At 43.8% G+C, this 18,891-nt stretch overlaps 1 protein-coding gene across 3 annotated transcripts in view; it reads left to right on the forward strand.

Moving 5' to 3' along the window:
- LOC106829732 (uncharacterized) overlaps positions 1-18,891 on the forward strand; it is a 165,397-nt gene that overhangs the window by 98,722 nt on the left and 47,784 nt on the right. For all 3 annotated transcript variants that reach the window (XM_070496708.1, XM_044757278.2, XM_070496709.1), the window contains 3 exons: positions 6,700-6,817; positions 9,327-9,492; positions 14,320-14,458. In XM_070496708.1, coding sequence (XP_070352809.1) covers positions 6,700-6,817; positions 9,327-9,492; positions 14,320-14,458 — 423 coding nt within the window. The remainder of the gene's footprint in view (positions 1-6,699; positions 6,818-9,326; positions 9,493-14,319; positions 14,459-18,891) is intronic.

The following is an 18,891-nucleotide window of genomic DNA, read 5'->3' on the forward strand; positions in this document are numbered from 1 at the left end:
AGTGCATTCACTTGGGTAGACTTCAGGATTCACCTAGTGGGAGATTGCGTTAGAGAGAATAGGCAAGGATGCCTCAGGAGGCTGACAGTTTGCTAAAGGGTTTTACTGGGCATCTGTTGCCCAGTGAGGCTGAAATGCATCTTTCCCCTGTGTGAAACATCACAGGATAGTCCTCTAAGACTTCTTAGTTCCATTTTCTCATCCACCTACTAGCCAAGTCAACCATTTATAAGCCCAAACTATATTTGGGATCAAATTTTAAAAATATTTTTCAGAAGTCTAACCACACATTCACTACATTTGTGTTTAGGATAAAATGTATTCAGGAAGTCTATTTTTGGTTCTGATCTGTTTTATTTGCAGCAACCAAATATGGAGGTCAGGAAGGATAGTGGAAAAAAAAATCTCTCTAACTTGTAGGTCTTGCTCTATTCCTTTATTGTTTCTTGTGGATGACTGTGTGTTTCCTAAAAATTAAGGAAAGAGTCATTTAAGCGGGGAGAGCCTAGAGACCTAACTCATCTGGTCAGTTAATGTGTGATAATTTCAAGGTAGGACTTTGGGCCAGGGAAGTGTGAGCAAAGTGAATGCCCACCCAGAGCCCAAGTCATATAGTCCGGCAGTGTGTGAGCAGGTACTGATACAGACACAGTGGTTCCCCGCTATACCTGTCTCCTACTTCCTAAACTCTCTGGATTTTAACATGTCCCTTTTAATACACACACAAAATGCAACATAGGGAAAGCAACTTCTCTCTTCTGTGGAAGTTTGGAAAAGGTACTGTATAATATTCTTCCTAACTCCAAAGTCTATGATTCCGTATACTAAGTTTTAGTAAAACTTGAACCTCAGCCACAAGAAGGTGTAGTGAAGAGAACCACGGCCTGGGAGCTAGAATATTTGGACTTTACCCAGCTCAATCATAAGTTGTTTTGAGGTCTCTGGCAAATCACTTTTCTTCAATCTCTGGACTTCAACTCTTCATCTGATGAGTGAGGAAATTGAAGCAGCTCTCTGAAGTTAAACACGCAAAGATTCTTAGTGCTAAGGTGTCTAGAGCTTGATTCCAAGGAATGGGACTGCTGAGGAAAGACTTCTTGGAAAGGAGCCATTTAAGAGTGTTCGTGATAAATGAAATCATCCCAGACCGAGGTCAACTAGAGCTGAAGGGACAGAGTTGAGGAATGAGGATCATGGAGGACAGAGGTGCTCACCTTATTTATAAAATAAGGAGTTGGGTTAGATCGAGGATAAGAAATAAGTTTTATTTTAAATGTCAGTTCAACAGTGTGTTAGCACCTGCTGAGGATTCTGAGAAATCCCAAGCTTATGAGACTGTTGTCATTGATTGGCAATGTCTGCCAAGGTTTAGGAAAGGGACTCCTTACTTGTGTTTTCCTTCCCTTGACTAGAAGAGCCCCATGAATTCTGTAGGTCTAAAATTCTAAGATGTAGCTTAGTCCTTAAAAGACTGTAATGTGGGGCTGGCTCCATGGCTGAGTGGTTAAGTTCGCGCGCTCCGCTGCAGGCAGCCCAGTGTTTCGTTGGTTCGAATCCTGGGCGCGGACATGGCACTGCTCATCAGACCACGCTGAGGCAGTGTCCCACATGCCACAACTAGAAGGACCCACAACGAAGAATATACAACTATGTACCGGGGGACATTGGGGAGAAAAAGGAAAAAAAATAAAATCTAAAAAAAAAAAAGACTGTAATGTACTGTTTCGTTTTAGCAGAGACCCTTGCCCCTCACCCAGAGTCTCTATAGAAGAGGAGCCGAGGGGAGCTCTCCTCTCAAGGACACCCCTTGAGTCCTCAGGCCCTTCATGGCTCCAGAGGAGACTGGAGTCTGGAAACTAGGATGACACTGGCCGTACTCCCAAGAACAAGAACAAGGCTGATGGAGGAGCAAAGAAAGGACAGAGAAAGAGGACACTAACATTAATTGAACCCTTCCTTTGTGACAGGCAGAGCCACGGCTATCCCATACTGCTGCTTTATGCGGATTAGAAAAAGGTACCTCTTCCTCTGGGCAAGTGTAGCTCCATGCCAGGATGCAGAGCTTGGCAAGTAAAGTATAGGCTGGATCTCGGCCACTGCTGGTTGCCTCAGGGTACATCCTTAACAGGAGCACGTGAAAGCCTTGATGCCAAGTTCTGTACAGCAATGGATTAGACATGGCCCTTGCCCTTCAGGCAAAGGGAAATAGGTAACTACAGTACATTGTCATAAAGGATAAAATAAAAATATAGTGAAAGCACCCACCAGGAAATGTTCAGTATTGTCTGAAGGATTGGGGAGGTGGAGATAGGGAGCAAGGCAGGCTTCAGGGAAGAGGGGACACTTAGCCTGGGTCTTGAAGGATGACTAGTGTTTCAGTGGACAAGGAAAAGAAATTTAGTTCAAGCTGGGAGACATGCATGTTCAAAGGCACAGAGATGTGAGACAGCAGGTGGACTTCTGAGTGACTCCTATCCAGAGTATGTGAGGATGAGCTGCAAGAAGTAGGGTGTATAGAGCGATGGGTAAGGTCCAGAAGTCCGGTGTTTGTCCTTCAACAAACAGGGAGAAGGGAAACAAGATGATCGTCAGGGACATCATGTAGGAAGCTACTGAAACTGTACAGACAAGAGATAGTTAGGAGGTGAAATCAACAAGGCCAGATGCTGGATTTAATGTGGGACTGAGGGAGAAAGAGAAATCTAGGAAGTCACCCAGAGTCTCTGGCTTGGGTGAATAAAAAGGTGGCAGGGCCATTATTGGGTGATGGGTACAGAGTTTCAATTTTGGAGGATGGAAAAAAAAGTTCAGGAGATAGATGGTGGTGATGGTTGCACAACAATGTGAATGTACTTAATGCCATTGGACTGTACACTTAAAAATGGTTAAAATGGTAAGTTTTATGTTACATTTATCTTTACACAATTTTTTTAAATGGGGGAAAAAAGGATAGCAATGACATGAAGAGGAAGAGATGTGGAGAAGGAGATAATGAATCATGACTCAGAAGCCTAAGCTGTGAATTTCTTCCATTGAGCTCCCGACAAGTCTCAGGAGCTTCTTATTCTGGATATTCTCTGCACCTTCATATTATTCCATTCTGTCATGCTTCTATCATAGAATTATGTTTGCACATCTAGCTGCCTCTGGAGTCTAAGATCCTTGAGGGCAGAGGCTGTCTTCATTTCATATCCTGGGTGTGTACCTCTGCCTTTGACCTTGGTTGAAAGGATGTGTAGATGGAGTGGGGGAGGGAAGGGAGATGGTGCAGGAAGTGGAGAGAGTTCCAGCCAGCGGCCTTTAATTCAATTACGAAATAATAGACCATGTCATCAAGTGCTGACAAGAATTTGGTATGAGGCTTAAAGAAGACTTGGAATTACTGAAAAGGAAATGGACATAAAAGCTGATCAAAGGAAAGAAAAAGGATTGTCCCGGAGTGACACAGCTCAGGCTGGAAACCATTTACTTGTTGTTACATCAATATAATTAACAGTATGATTTCCTCCAGCTGTGCTCAGCAGCACGCAACTAGAAGCAGAATCAGAATAGCTGGAGGGATCCAGAGGTGAGGTTTTGCTAGGTAGATGAGTTGAGAGTACAAAGAGTTGAAGGTGAGAGAGTAGTTCACGTGCTTGACTGTGAGACCCAGTCTGGGTAGGGAAGTGAGATCAGAATGGGACTGACAGATGGAAGGGGAGACTGGAAGCCTGGATGACATCAAAGAGCATATTTTATGGGGATGAAGGAGGTTTAGTGGGAGTGAATGAGAAAACTGGAGGAATAAAAGATCGAGCTGGGAAAGTGGGATGTTTAAGTCTTGGGAGGTGACATGGTCTCAGGTGATGATAAGGTCTGGAGCGTGGCTCCGGAGTGAGCATCTGAAGGGGAGTGAAGGTGAAGAGGGGCGATATTGAGCAGGTCAAGGAACTGTCAGGCCAAGGAGGTGTGCGCCATCTACAAGGTAGGGAGGAATCCTCCTTGTAGGGCTGAGAACTGGGCTATGCTCCTGTACTGGGCACCCAAAGCTTTCTGCAGCCCTCTCTTCCCCTCAGCAGATGGCTGCTCGTTGCAGGCAGAGGTGGAAGTGGCAGGAAATAACGAGATGGGAAGTAAAGGATAATACTTAGGAGAGGGCCCTATGGCTCCAGGGTCGTATGTGCTTCCCAGAGGCCAAGGACAGGTTCACCCATGCTGCTGCCAGCCCCATGGCCCGCAGGCCCGTGTGCTCAGACACAGGCCTCGTGACTTTTTATTATTGATATTCAACATTCCTTTGGGGACCTTCAAACACTGTGAACTGAATAATAGAGATAAGACCGGATTAGGCTGGCTTTGATCTGCTCCAGGACAGGCTAGTCTGACTTTGTGGTTGCTGAAATAAAGGAAATTCTCCGAACTAACACCGTACTTTGTTCCTGAGCTTTGAATTACCTGATTAAAACGCTGAGACTTGAAAGGTGGTTTTAAAGCCAATGATTCACTCCAAGTAGAGTTTTAATGATTTCAAAAGTCTCCCATTCAGAATGTTTGAGATTGAAAACATTCAGTTCTCAGTTAAAATGAATTACATTTTACTTTAAGTGGAAAGGGTCATCTGAATTTCTCGTAGAGACCCAGAAATAATAACAACAGTCAAAAAATGCCCCCTATGATTTCCAAAATGCCCCTTAGAAGGCAAGACCCTCCCATGGAGAGTCCTTGCTAGAGACAATGGAAATAGGAATGACAACTGGGTGCGAGTGTGAGAGAGCGATGGGGTCAGTAGGACCTGAGGAGTAAAGGAGAAAAGTCTGAAAATGACTCTCTGGTGTCTGGTTTGGGGGGTGGGGGATGTGGTTCTTTTTACACAGGATGGGGCACAGGATTGGGGAGGAAGGGGGTAAGGAGCTCAATTCTTTCCTCTTTTGACTGAGGCGGTCTGAGGTACTGCCATCCAGGATGAAGCAAGTTGGAACTCTGGAGCTGTGGAGGGGAGGGCCTGCAAATGTGGATTCAGGAGTCCCTGGTGAATGGATGGTAGTTGCAGCCGGAAGAGTGAACACAATTGGCCAGGACAGGAGAGAGAGCGAGAAGAGCAGAGAAGAGAGCTGAGGTGGACCGGAGGCGCCCTGGGCAGGGGACGGTGTGGAAGGAGGGGCTCCATATCTGCTGTACACTTCCTTCTGCTGTTTGTCTGTCAGGCCTGCCTGGTCTAGCACAACCAAGACAGGCCTGAGGTGTCACTAGTCTCTAGCCTTCCCCCATAACCCTCAATTCTAGGACATCCCCTCATTAGCGTGTTCAAGTCACCCCTTCTTAACAGATTACTACTGCTGGGCCACATGCATCCCTTGGCCCCCACCCACCCCTGGCCACTTTGCCAGACACCCACACCTTAGCATCATAATGACAAACTTTATATAGCACCTCACAATTTATAAAATACTTTTCACGTGCTTGATACTCTTTTTAAAAATTATTTCTTTCACCAATCCTATGAGTCAGAAATTATTATTCGCTTTTTATGGATGAAAAGACTCACAGAGGACAGTTTGCGTAAGGCCACACAGCTCTGAGTGATGGGAACTGGTCTCAAAATTGGGTCCTCTGATGCCAGATTCCACATCTGTTAACTGCACATATCACCATCTTCCACACCAGATGAACACAATTAATTAGACTTGAAGGCGCCGAATCCATCCAAGCAGGAAACAGCTCCCCGACACCCCCTCGCCACCCCGTTACAGTGAGCTGCCTCAGTCCTGAGATGATTATAGTCACCTCCCCCCAGCGAGTGTAGTATAAAGATCATGAGCTTCCACTTGTGTGAAGGTCAAAAATAGGCAAAACCCAAGAAAATAATCTTTTAATGGTGCATCCATTTGTGGTAAAACTACGAAGAAGAGCTAGCATTGATTAATGTAAAATTCAGGAGGGTGGTCACCCGGGAGGTAGACGTTGGGCTTCAAAGGAACTGGTGACATTCTATTTCGCAGGCCGGGTAGTGGGTACCTGGGCTTGTGTGAATCCTTAAACTAGACATATATGGATTATGTGTCTGTATATAAACCTACAACAGAGACAGCTATATGGCTGCATAAGAAACGATAAGGTATGTGGAGGAGGAAGAAAGCAGAGGGGAGAGAGAAGGAAAAGAGGGCGGGAGTCTAGAGAACCTGGCAAGAAACGTGGTGGGGAGGGGAGGAAAATAGAGGTTGGTCTTTAGAGCCTGGATTCTGGGACTGGACAGATCTGCATTTAAATCTTAATTTCATCTCTTAGGAGCTGGGTAGGCAAGATCTATGTAACCTCGTAGGGCCTCAGTCTCCTCATCTGTGAAACAGGAACAAAATACATACATCCTGAGGCTGTCATAAGAATTAAGTGAGAAAATATGGAACACCCAGGATGGCACGGGCCATCTAATTCGTGCTCTTTCTTTCCTTTCTGACCACAGCTTCCCTCCCTCCATGCCCACGCCTTCCTCCAACACAGCTGAGGCTAAAACGAGTCCAACTGCTCTTCTCCTGTTGAGATATTTATAACTGTGGCCACCTGTGAGCGGTCTGCAGCCGTAGGCCTGGTGCCCTTGGGCCTGGAGGCTTGGCTCGTGTGTCGCCACAGCCTGGGCTGGAGGGAAGCCATATAAATAGCTCATACTGAGGATGCCTCATTTTTAGAGAGAAATGCTACTCGTGTTTTCTCCTAATGCTGCAGGACCTTTCAGCCGCGGCCACGACGTTTGCTGTCTGATGACGGGGAAGTCTTCCTCAATTTATGGTTCATACCCCATCCTGCTGAAGTGCTGGTTATGTTTAAAACTCTGCCAGAAGAGGTTTGTGTTTTTTTTCTGTGTGCCAGAATGGAAACTGGCTGTTTTTTTGTCTCATGCTTAAATGTATGAATTTCAGAGGACGTTTCTTATTTCTTCCCGGGACATCGAATAACTGACATCTTCTCACAGCTCCTAATATTTCTGCCTGCTTTGTTATCATTTCTCTTGGGCCTCATTATTTCATGAGTTCTGTTTCTCCCTGGTCATTAATGAACACTAATTGGAGCTTCCAACATTCCTTATTAATCCTCAATTTCCTCCCCAACCCTTCAAGAAAACCCCGCCCTGATGCTCTGAAGCTAATGAGAGGCTATCACCCTTAATCACAGTCATTAGCTGGCTACTGCTTTTGAGGGGTTGCTCTTAGTACTTAACTTACTGATAGAGGGTAACCATAAAAAAAAAAACAGTGGATATAGAAATACATAAAGCACTCAAATAAATATTTGCTAAATTCCGTGCAATTTTGAAAATGGCAATTTGGGAACATCCTGACTTTTCTTTGTAAGTGAAAAGCTGTTTAGCAACCTAAATTTCTCACCCTTTTTTCCTTCCACCTCCTCCCCTCCAGCTCTGAGGTGCAATTAACAAGTAAAATTGAATATATTTAAAGTGTACAACATGATGATTTGCTATATGTATACATTGTGAAATGACCACCACAATTAAGTTAATTAACATATCCATCACCTCACGAAGTTATCTTTTTTGGTGGTGAGAACAACTATCTACTCTCTCAGAAAATTTCAAGTATACGATACAGTATTATTAAGTATAGGCACCATGTTGTACATTACATCGTCAGAACTTATTTGTCGTATAACTGAAAGTTTGTACCCTTTGACCAGCATCTCCTCATTTCCCCCACCCACTGGCAACAACTTTCTATGAGTTTGACTTTGTTTTAGATTCCACACATGAGTGAGATCATATAGTATGTATCTTCTTCTGTCTGGTTTATTTCACTTGGCGTAATATCCTCCAGGTTCATTCACATTGTTGTGAATGGCAGGGTTTCCTTCATTTTTATGTCTGAATAATACTCCTGTGCATATGTGTATGTGTGTATCACATTTTCTATATCCATTTATCCATCCACTGGACACTTAGGTTGTTACCCTGTCTTGGCTAGTGTGAGTGATGTTGCAATGAACATGAGAGTACAGATAATCTCTTTGAGACACTGATTTTCTTTCTTTTGGCTATATACCCAGAAGTGGGATTGCTGGATCATATGGTAGTTCTACATGCAAAAACTGGACACCTATCTTATACCACTCACACAAATTAACTTGAAATGGATTAAAGACTTAAATATAAGACTTGAAACTGCAAAACTCTTAGAGGAAAGCAGAGGAAAAGCTTCTTCACATCTATCTTGGTGATTTTTTTGGGTATGACCCCAAAAGCACAGGCAACAAAAGCAAAAATAAATAAGTAGGACAACATCAAACTAAAAAACTTCTGCACAGCTAAGGAAACAATCAACAAAATGAAAAGGCAACCTACGCAATGGAAGAAAATATTTGCAAACCACATATCTGATAAGGGAGTAATACTTCAAATAATACCTAAAATAAGGAACTCATATAACTCAATGGCAAACAAAACAAAAAAACCCAATAATCTGATTAAAAATGGGCAAAGGACCTGAATAGACATTTTTCCAAAGGAGACATACAAATGACCAACAGGTACATGGAAAATGTGCTCGTCATCACTAATCATCAGAGAAATGCAAATCGAAGCCACAATGAGATAGTGCCTCATACTTGTTAGAATGGCTATTATCAAAAAGACAAGAGACCATATGTATTGACAAGGATGGGGAGAAAAGGGAAGCCTTGAGCACTATTGGTGGGAATGTAAATTGGTGCGGCCATTATGGAAAACAGTATAGAGTTTCCTCAAAAAATTAAAAATAGACCTACACTTTCTTTCATTGAAAAATTTTTAGATGTTTTTTAAGCTATATAAAAATACTACCTTCTGCACTTAAATCATAATTTTTCACTCTTTCTTCACTTGAATGTTGCTGATATTTAGGATCCAGTGTTTGGTTTTCAGTCATGTGCTTAAACCGTGTTAGTAGATATCTTGCTTTGCTTACAGGTATTCCCTCAGGGCAATGTTGTCTGAATATGGGGTCCCTTCTAGAAATGTACGTATGACCCTTGTATGACTTCATTGATAGTCATACAAACACATTTTGATGGTGTTTATGGCCACCAATGGCTTTCAACAAAGAGAAACAAATTGTTTAACCACCACCTCCCCCCCGCCCCCACAGGAGTTACCTTGTCCAAGGGCATATAACCCACTTCATGAATAGGTTTGTTGTTCTTTTTTTCAGATATTATCCTGTAATTATTATCCTGTATTATGCTCTGAAAATGTTTATCTAAATATTCTTGTTTAAAGATATTGTCCCTAATCAATGCTCGTATGTTTTTATATACCTCTTAGAAACTTCTTAAAACTCATTTCCTTGTATTGATTTTACCCACAGGCAGCTTTCAGAGCCTTGAAGCTAACTCTGCAGCTGATAGCCCCTCTCCACGACATTGTGGCCTACCTTTTCAGTTTTGCTAAACTTGGAAATTGTCCAGCATGTTTTGAATTTCCTCTAAGTCCTAACCCTTCGAGAGGTGACTGGGGAGGAACTGAGAGCATCGGTAAGTGATTAAAGGTGGTTAAAAGCACCTTCACTATTCAGTTGAAATTCTGTGACACTTCTTACCCCCAGCTTTATTGAGGTATAACTGACAAATAAAATTACAAGATATTTAAAGTGTATGATGTGATGATTTGATATGTGTATACATTGTGAATGGATTTTCCCCATCTAGTTAATTACTGTGAAGCTCTTTTTTTTTTTAAGATTTTATTTTTTCCTTTTTCTCCCCAAAGCCCCCCGGTACATAGTTGTATATTCTTTGTTGTGGGTCCTTCTAGTTGTGGCGTGTGGGACGCTGCCTCAGCATGGTTTGATAAGCAGTGCCATGTCCGCGCCCAGGATTCGAACCAATGAAACACTGGGCCGCCTACAGCGGAGCATGCGAACTTAACCACTCGGCCACGGGGCCAGCCCCAACTGTGAAGCTCTTAATACTTGGAAAGATAGAACTAAAATATTTTCTCAAAAATGACAGTGGTAAGAAGGGGAAAGGGAAAGTCCCATTATGTACTGTCTCCAAACTGATTAATTCCACATTTACAGGTTAAACCACGAAGAACACCAAGTCAGAAGTTGGGGGCCTGGGTTTTTACCCTGCCTCTGCCACCTGGCTCCTAGAAGCTGAGTACTTTACTCTCTGGGTCCCTGTCCATCGATGAAATGGGAATGATGACACTTGTCTCATAAAGATATTCTATGGGTTAAAATCTGTAAAATTGCTGGAAGGATGTACAAGCCCCCATTAAATATTAGTTTTCTTTCATTCTGTTTTCCCTACTGTCCTTTGTGAACTAGTAGGGCAAGCTCAGAGCCAGGCATTCACAGTCAAGAAGGTTGCAGACAGCCCTGGGTGGGCTAACAATGACCCAGTATCCTTGTAGCAAGAACAACTGAGGCTTGAGTATCATCTGCCCAGCACCAATCCATGAACTCCACCTCAGAACCAGGTTCTAAGACAAACGCACGAGGCAAAGTAAAGGCACCGAAATGCTTAGTAAATGGGGTTTATCAGAAGCAGAGAAACTGATTTTGTTATTTTAATGATTTGACTCCCATCCAAATTATGTCATTAGTCATGTAAATATTAATCAATTAATAACAATATATTATAACATAGTAGCCAAAGATCTTAAAGGATGAGAAGAGCCAAAGAAATGAGGTAATATGCTTATTTAAACCTAGTGGACTTAAAACAAATGTGATCTCACCCGAATCTATCCTTCTCTAGCCGATACATAAAGGAAATAGGTTTGTGGGAGAGTCTGACTTGTCTGCTGGTAGATTTGCACTGTGCTAATGAACACTGAAGGAATCTGCAAACATTCAGACGGGAGACTCAGGGAAGGGTACAAGAGGTGATTGGAGAGGAAGATCGATGCCTATGTCTGAGGAGACGCAGCGTGAAGAAGGGGCGGGTTGGTGCCGCCTCAACAGAAAGCCCAGAATTGTTGCAGACTAATGAGCTTCAAAACTACTAGCCGATCTTCAGTGTAAGCATCAGAGACTAGAGAAGTTCCAAAGCATTCTTAGGTCTTTTCCTTTTAGTAATCGGGGGCTATTGTAAAAGGGGTTTACTCAGAAGATAAGCTGAGACACTATTAGGGGGCTTCCTGGATGTTGGGAGGTGATGGGGACTGGGTTTCAGATGAGGGACAGGAGAAAGGAGGATGGGCAGGGAAAGATGCCATCCCACCCTTGAGACGGGGAGACAGGTTTCTATGAGGATGAATTAGAAGTGGAGATAGAGCCAGAGCCATGTTTCCATAGGAATTCACTGCATAGGAAGCCCTACAGCGGCTGGGAGGGCAGAGCCTGCAGGGCAGGTGAGCTGGGGGTCTTGCCCTCACTTGAATCAGTGGAGGAAAACAGGAGGGATGGCCCCGGCGAGACAAGAAAAGGACACTTGCAAGGGCAACAGGCCAGCCCAGAGAATGGTGAACTCACCAGTGTGGCACTGAGGAACAGTGGGAAATGAGGCCAAATTGAGGACCTAGAATTCAGGATGAAGGAAATTGGTTTCTTACTATTTATATACTTCTGAACCGGAAAGCATTGGAATATGTGGGGCTAGGCTTTCTGAGGTGTGCAATTAGAGACACGTACTTTGTCATGTTGCCAGTAAAAACATTTGTGCTCCAGGGAGAATGTGCAAAGTTTTGCATACTCTGCTTTGCTGAAAATAGATAAAGAGCAAACTGAACTAAAAAAATCCCACTCTCAGATAATCATCTTTTTAAATGGGTAGGCTGCTCAGTTGTTGGCCTGCTTCCCAGAGGAGGCAAGGAGAGTTAAGGTGAAAGGATGAGATGGGGCTGTTCATATACCCACCCAACTCCTTTTAACCATCTCAGAGCTATTTGGAGTTAGATAAAATGACTTTCGTGGACTTACATGCTTTAAAATAGTTTTTAAAGGGACACTCCAGATTTCAGCTTTGGTCCTCCCGCTGACTGAGGAAGCAGCTCTTAGACTCTGTGGACTAGCTCTGTAGACGCTGCCAGACTCTCTCCTTCCTTGAAAGCCAGCAACTCCCTCTGGAGTCAGCGTGAAGCAGAGGATGTAATCAGAATGTGGGAGTTTACATTGTGATTTCCTTGTAAAGGATTAGGAGGCCAATTAAAGCCCAGATACTACACACTCAACTCAGGGTTTCAGGAACTCCCAAGGCAGACTAGGAACAAAGTGTCCCAGCTTTCAGTATTCACGTGGGGACAGAGCCACTGTGGTTCTTCTCTCTCTCTGATCTGGGAAAAGGCATGAGCACAAGCTCATCTTCTTCCTGATGTTTCCAGGTACAGGGTCCTACTCCCAACCCCAGCACCACCACCACATGGCAACCACCTACGCCGTCCTCATAGACAGGCTGCCTTTCCCACCCGTGCCTGCCACCTCCCTTCCCACCAAGCAGCATGACCCCACAGAGAAAGGGAAGCCAGAAGTCACAATCAGTAAACAATGAAAAAAGAGTAGTCCCCGCACCCACATCTGTGTTTTAGTGATAATGCCACCTGTCAACACAGAATGGTTTTGCTGGGAGGTGGTCCTGCAGAGGTGCCCAGATAGCACTATATAAACGATAATGGAAACAGTGAAAAGAGAAATATCACCTGTAATCCAATCACGCTAACGAGCGAAATACTTTTATCTGTACTCCCTTGTAGCCCTTGCCCAATGCACTTCCCATTTACATTTTTCAGAGCTTTAATCACAGGGTGTGTGCAACTTTACAGTCTATTTTCATCATCATTGCAGAGGATTATAAACACTTTCCGCTGGTTGTTGCTTAGCCTGACTGTGTATCGCATGTAGATCAAACACACTAGGCCTTGAACCAATGAGGCTCACTGACCACCCTCCACCCATCTACCACTAAAGTTCTTGGGCAATGTGCTCTAACGTGACTCTTCTCCTGGTGGCAGTTTCTTTTCAGCCTGATATGACCATCAGATTTATAGAGGAGTCATGAAAATTGTGATGATTGGACCTACTTCTTCGAGGGCTGGAAAAATATCCAAAAAACATTTTTTTGTTGTGTATAAAACATCAAATGGATACGCTATCTGGGCTCTTCATTTTTTCCTAAGATGAGCATATATTCCAAGAGCATATATTGCAAGTATTAGCCACCATTCTCAGTCCTGGTTCTGCCCTGATCAGTCTCTCATGGATGGCTTCCTCACTCCCTCAATTCCTCTGCCTTCCATGCGGATATGTGGAAAGAGATCCAGTACTGGGCCAGGTAGAGTAGAAGGCTCCTCAAGTCTGGACGAGCTGTTGAGGTAGAGTAACTCAGGAAATGCCTCGTGAGTCTCCCATCTCACTTCTGCCTAGGGCGTATCTGGCACAGCGATCAGTTTCCACAATCCTCTTCTCATAGCAGGATGTACTCTTGAGTAGAAAACTATCACTGTCCTCACAAGGAGTTGACAAGCATTTCAGATCAGCTGACATTCTGGTAGCACTGGAAGTCTGGGCCCAACCACCAGCCCCACCAATGTTCCCTAAGGGTTCATCATTCTCTTACTGTGCTCTCCCAATCTGACCAGTTCCTTCCCTGGGCCAATAATACAGATGCTAGTACAGCCATCTAGACCCAGGCCAGGTTCCTCTACCCAGCATTGAGTGACCATAGGCCCCTAACTTAAATTTCCATCGGAAACATGTATAATTCTATGTATACTCAGCCTACTTTTGCTGTAAGGGTCCAAGAAATAAGCCAGTTTAGGATCTCCCACACCTACTTCTAAAATGATGAGACTCTCCTAGAAGGATGCGTGTATGTGTGTATACACATATACATATAGGCGTATATATTTTTTGCTTGCCTCTGATGGTCTTGAGTCTTCTTTAATCCATGAACCAGTGACAGGATGAGCCAGCGACAGAGAGGGCTGATTTGGATGGTGTGGCTATGAGAAACGAGTACTGGTTTACAATCTATAATAATTTCAAGCCCGTAATAGATCTGCTGAGGCCTATACTTTCCCATTCCTTGTAATTTCTTTTTTTCAATCTATTTAGAGACTATAGCCTTGTAAACTTTAAAACTTTCTTCCAACAGCATGTTTTTATTCTGCTGAAAAGCAAAGCAAGTTTTTATCTTCCTGGAGGAGGAAGGAAGGAAGGAAAGATAAATCAGACCTTGGGTTCTAGAACATAAGGCTTTGCTGGTCTTGCAAACGATATAATTAGTATACCCACAAACAAAGAGCGAACAGTCCATTTAGGTAAAATGTTAGCTTTGGAGGTGAAATGATGGCTCCCTGGGTTAGCTATAGTAGCCTGTATTTCAGACTGTCTAACTCAAACGCTGTTCGTCTTCTAGGGTCTGAGCTTCAAGAGCTGCAGAAAATGATTGACAGTCTCCAGAGTCCCCAAGATCCTACCCAGGTGTCCCAGGCCCTGCTCCTCCGAAGGGAGGTCATGCTTCTGCAGTTCGACGCTGCAGTGAGGCACCTCATCCGGTAAGGGCTGGGGCATTAATCCTGTCTAGCAAATTCTCCAGGGCAGGTGTTTCTGAGCGACCATGGTGGGAGGCCGCTCTTGGCAAGATTAGCTAATGAGCTTAAAATGGTCAGAGGCACAGGCTGCTCCAGGGCACTGTGGCTGCCAAACGTGTTCTGCTGCAAAGGCCGTCTGTGCAGAATGTGTTCCTGTCAGATAATAATATCCTTGATTTTATTAAACGTGATTTCGATACTGTTAGTTTATATAACAATTGCTGCTTTCAACGTTCAGGTTGTTTTATGGGAATAGTATTTTTTGTACCTCTGTAGATGATTCTTTCTAAGAGTTTTGTCGATTTTTTCCAGCCGTTATTGACGTTTTGAAAAAAACAGAATTTTCACTGCTCTTCTGGAGCCAATGGAATGGGCTGCCTGAGTTAAATTTATAAATAAATAAATTTCCCTCTGGCCTTGTAAGTGTTAAGTACTCTGCAAAGAAAAAAAAATATTTGGTTAATTAATCATGACTGATGAGAAAATTAGTTTGGATTAAGAGTACAGCATTTCCAGTAAAAATAATAAGTTTTGTATGGGAAGGAAAGAGGTCGGGCCTGAGGGTCTCCGCTTATTCTTAAATTGTCAAAATTAATTAACTTCCTTTGATTAATTCCCAGTGTGAGTATTCAGCCAATGAGGGGACCTCAGAGGGCAATGCTCTTTCCTGTGGATTATAATCACTTTCCACCGTTAGCGTGGGTGTCTGCAGAGAATGGAAATGTGAGAATTGTATTGAACTGTATTTTCTCTTTCTATTCTGCATTTTCTTTACTCTGAGCATCAAGGAACTTTGGATTTAGAATGTAAATTCAACAGGACAAAAAATCAGGCTAGGGGACAGCCCGGTGGCACAGTGGTTAAGTTCTCACACTCCACTCTGGTGGCCCCGGGTTCGCGGGTTCGGATCCTGGGCGAGGACCTATACACCGCTCATCAAGCCATGCTGAGGCAGGTGTCCCACATAGAACAGAGGAAGACTGGGAACAGATGTTAGCTTAGGGCCAATCTTCCTCACAATAAAAACCCCAAAAAACAAAAATCAGGCTAATGTGTTTTCTTTTTATTGACAAACAGCTTTCTGAGGTATAGCTTAGGCAGGCAGGTAGGAGATAAAGGCTCTGACTGTCAGAATGGCGTTCATTAGCCCTCCAGGCTCTGAAACCCAAGTCAGCTTTGCAAGGAATTTACACAGGGTGAAGAAATAGGACTATACTCCAGAAATCCTTCTTGGGATTCCAGCTACACAGGATTCAGCTTGCTACTATTCTCCCAGGGAAGCCCTCTGCCTCCTCCAGGAATTGCTTTGTGGGCTCTCTTTGTCCTGGCACAGTCAGTCTGCAGGAATGGAGGGAACTGTGTCCTATGTGTGGTTTTGGTGTACTTTTCAGAGGACCTCAGAGGGAACCACCCGGGATGGTACACCCTCATTCATCACATTTCCTCCGGCCTTTTTCCTTCAGAGCTCTTCAGGATGTGTGTGTTTGGAATCACACAGCTAGTAAGTGGGAGGCCACAATTGGAACCTAGGTGCCTTTGACTCCAAAGCCTGAGAACCAGGATGGACGCCAGGCAGCAGTGTGGATAGAAAAGGAGACCGAGGAGAAGGCAGGAGGCGGGAGGAAGAGAGAAGCTGAAAGATAAATGTCATCCTTCTTGATTGCTTTGCTACATGCTCAACCTGCAAACAAGGAGAAGTCCTTAGATAATCAAAAGAGACAGGAAGCTTGAGGAAGTTTCCCTGCTCTTCGCAGAGCTCACCAAGTCTCAGCAAATACGACTGTTTACCCAGGGAACTTTTTACTTATGTAAACTGAAAGTTTCTCCAGAGTTTGAAAAGAAAGAACTGAACTCTTATGTGAAATCAGAGCAGCATGCTTCCGTAGACTGGGGGATGGGGAAGCATGTGGCTCAAGGCCAACAGGGCAATGCCCCACAAGGTCACGTAATGTCTGGCTCCTGCTTCTCTGTGGCACAGATCAGCTCAGGTTGCAGGACAGGTGCATGTTTCCAGGGACAGAAGTTTCACTTTGCCCCTATTGACCTGCCCTCCACCAAGCTTGGGCAAGGGCCTGATGGAAGTTGGTGCTGTCCTCCTTTGGTGTTGGAATCACATTGCCCAGGGCCTGTCATTCACCTCTGGGTATGTCCCCCAACCTATAGGAGTTATTTATTAGCCAATTCAAGAAATGCCTGAAGATTGAGCTTATCTTTAATTTCAGGTGGATTAATCATTTGGGTTGAACGTAAATGCTTGGATGGTACAGTGGTTCTAATTAATCTCATCTATTTAAGTCAGAAGTCGGCCAGCTACTGTCATAGTTCCCTGCCCCATTTTGTATGGCCTGTGGACTAAGGATGGCTTTTACATGTTTAAGTGCTTAAGGGAAAAAAAATCAAGAAAAGAGCAGTATTTTGTGACACGTGAAAAATATATGGAACACAGCCCTGTCCATTCATTTATGGATTATCTCTGACTGCTTTCACACGACAGCTGCAAGTTGAGTATGTGTAACAGTGATAGTATGGTCCACAAAGCTGAAAATATTTGCTATCTGACCCTTTAAGAAAAAGTTTGCCACTCCGTGATTTAAAGGATTGAATTCCTTTGCACTTCAGTGATGGAGGGAAGCAAAAAATAAATAAACAAAGTCCTCAAAGGGACTCTATATAACAGAGAAAAACATATGGCATAAAAAATGCTTCTAGGGGCTGGCCCTGTGGTGTAGTGGTTAAGTTTGGTGCATTCCACTTTGGCAGCCCGGGTTCATGGGTTCAGATCCCAGGTGCAGACCTACACCACTTGTCAGCCATGCTGTGGTGGTGAGCCACATATAAAATAGAGGAAGACTGGCACAGATATTACCTCAGGGCTAATCTTCCTCAAGCAAAAAAAGAGGAAGATTGGCAACAGATGTTAACTCAGGGTGAATCCTCCTCAGCAAAAAAAAAAAAAAAAATTTACAAAAACCTCTAATCTGAGCATATTGTTGATTTCAGGCAGATTAGGGTAAAAAGGAGACACCTGAGGAAACAGCTTGACAGTCCAATCACTTCTTCAGTATACCTGGTTCAGGAAGACATCAAGCCATCTCTAAAAAAGGCAACACCAGCTTCTTCATCCTTGAACCTTTGTTGATTCCCTCTTCATTTTTGGACTTTTAATTTTCATACTAATCTAGTTTAAGTATCTCTAAACGTGCAGATATTAAAGTGTGCTTCAGAGTTGTCTGGGGATTTCTGGTAGATACAGAGAAGGCCCTGTGGGCTGGACCTCGCTCATGACCACGGTGCTGGTCCCCAGAGTCTGAGAAGTGAAGAGCCATAGTTTTTGCCTGGCCCCCTCAGGACCACTTTGCAGATGTTTTTTGTTAATTTTTTCTTCTTTATATCCTTGCCTCCAGGAAAAACTCTAACATGTGCCCTGTGAATTCTCTACCCCCTGTGGTTTGAACCAGCCTGCCTGGGATCCTGCTGTGGGTGGCTCTCTCACACACAAGATAACTGGTGTTCTAGGAAACCCTGCACTGCTTACTGACAGTAAGGCAGCTGGAGGGTGACAGAGCCGTTTGGGGAATTTGGCGCATCTATTCTGGTATTTTAGTGGACTCCTGGAGAGACCTGACTTTATTAGGGGCTGTGGTTGGCAGCTGCACCACTGGCACAAGCAACAAGCCAGCTTTTTGTGCCTGTGGGTCTCCCTGCATTTTGAGTGCTGCTGACAAGCTGCGCTGGTTAGACCCACCCCAGCAGAAAGCACAGGCCAGGGTTTAATGACTGAGGATCCAAGCAGATCGTCCCAGGGGCTCGAGAGCCATTTTCAGTTTTTCTAAGGGCATGATGAAAAACACATTTGCCAAAAACTTTGCAGGTGCAGAAAATGTCAAATTTCTTTCTTTCTTTTTTTAACTGGAATCATAAGAACTAAGTGAGATAAGAGGGAGAGGCAACTTGCTTTGGTCAAGTTCTCACCACGTACCAACTCTATGAGACAGAAATGATTTTCACCATTTTTACAGACGAGAAAATAGAGATTCAGAGATGTTGTATAACTTGTTCCAGGTCACACAGCTTGTTGTATCAGAACTTACATTCATGCAGCTTGTCTGACTCCAGAGTCCTGTTCCTTCCTTTCTGTCACGTTTCTTCATCTCTTCCTGCAGTTCAGAGCTGGGGCTGGAGGCTGATGTGGCTTTGCGTTAAAAACAGGAAAACACTTAATGGATATCTGGTAGAAAAATCCTTCAAAATATGGGGTCCATGGAGAGGGAGGAAATAAAAGAGGATCTAGTGTTAAAAATATTGGCTATCCTCTTGAGACCCCTTTCTTTCCACAGCATTACATTGTCCGGCTCCCTAATAAACAATACTATTGATAGAGGGAGATGGCTCCCATG

This window comes from Equus asinus, chromosome 24 (assembly GCF_041296235.1).
Source record: "Equus asinus isolate D_3611 breed Donkey chromosome 24, EquAss-T2T_v2, whole genome shotgun sequence".
In the NCBI taxonomy this organism is placed as follows: Eukaryota; Metazoa; Chordata; class Mammalia; order Perissodactyla; family Equidae; genus Equus; species Equus asinus.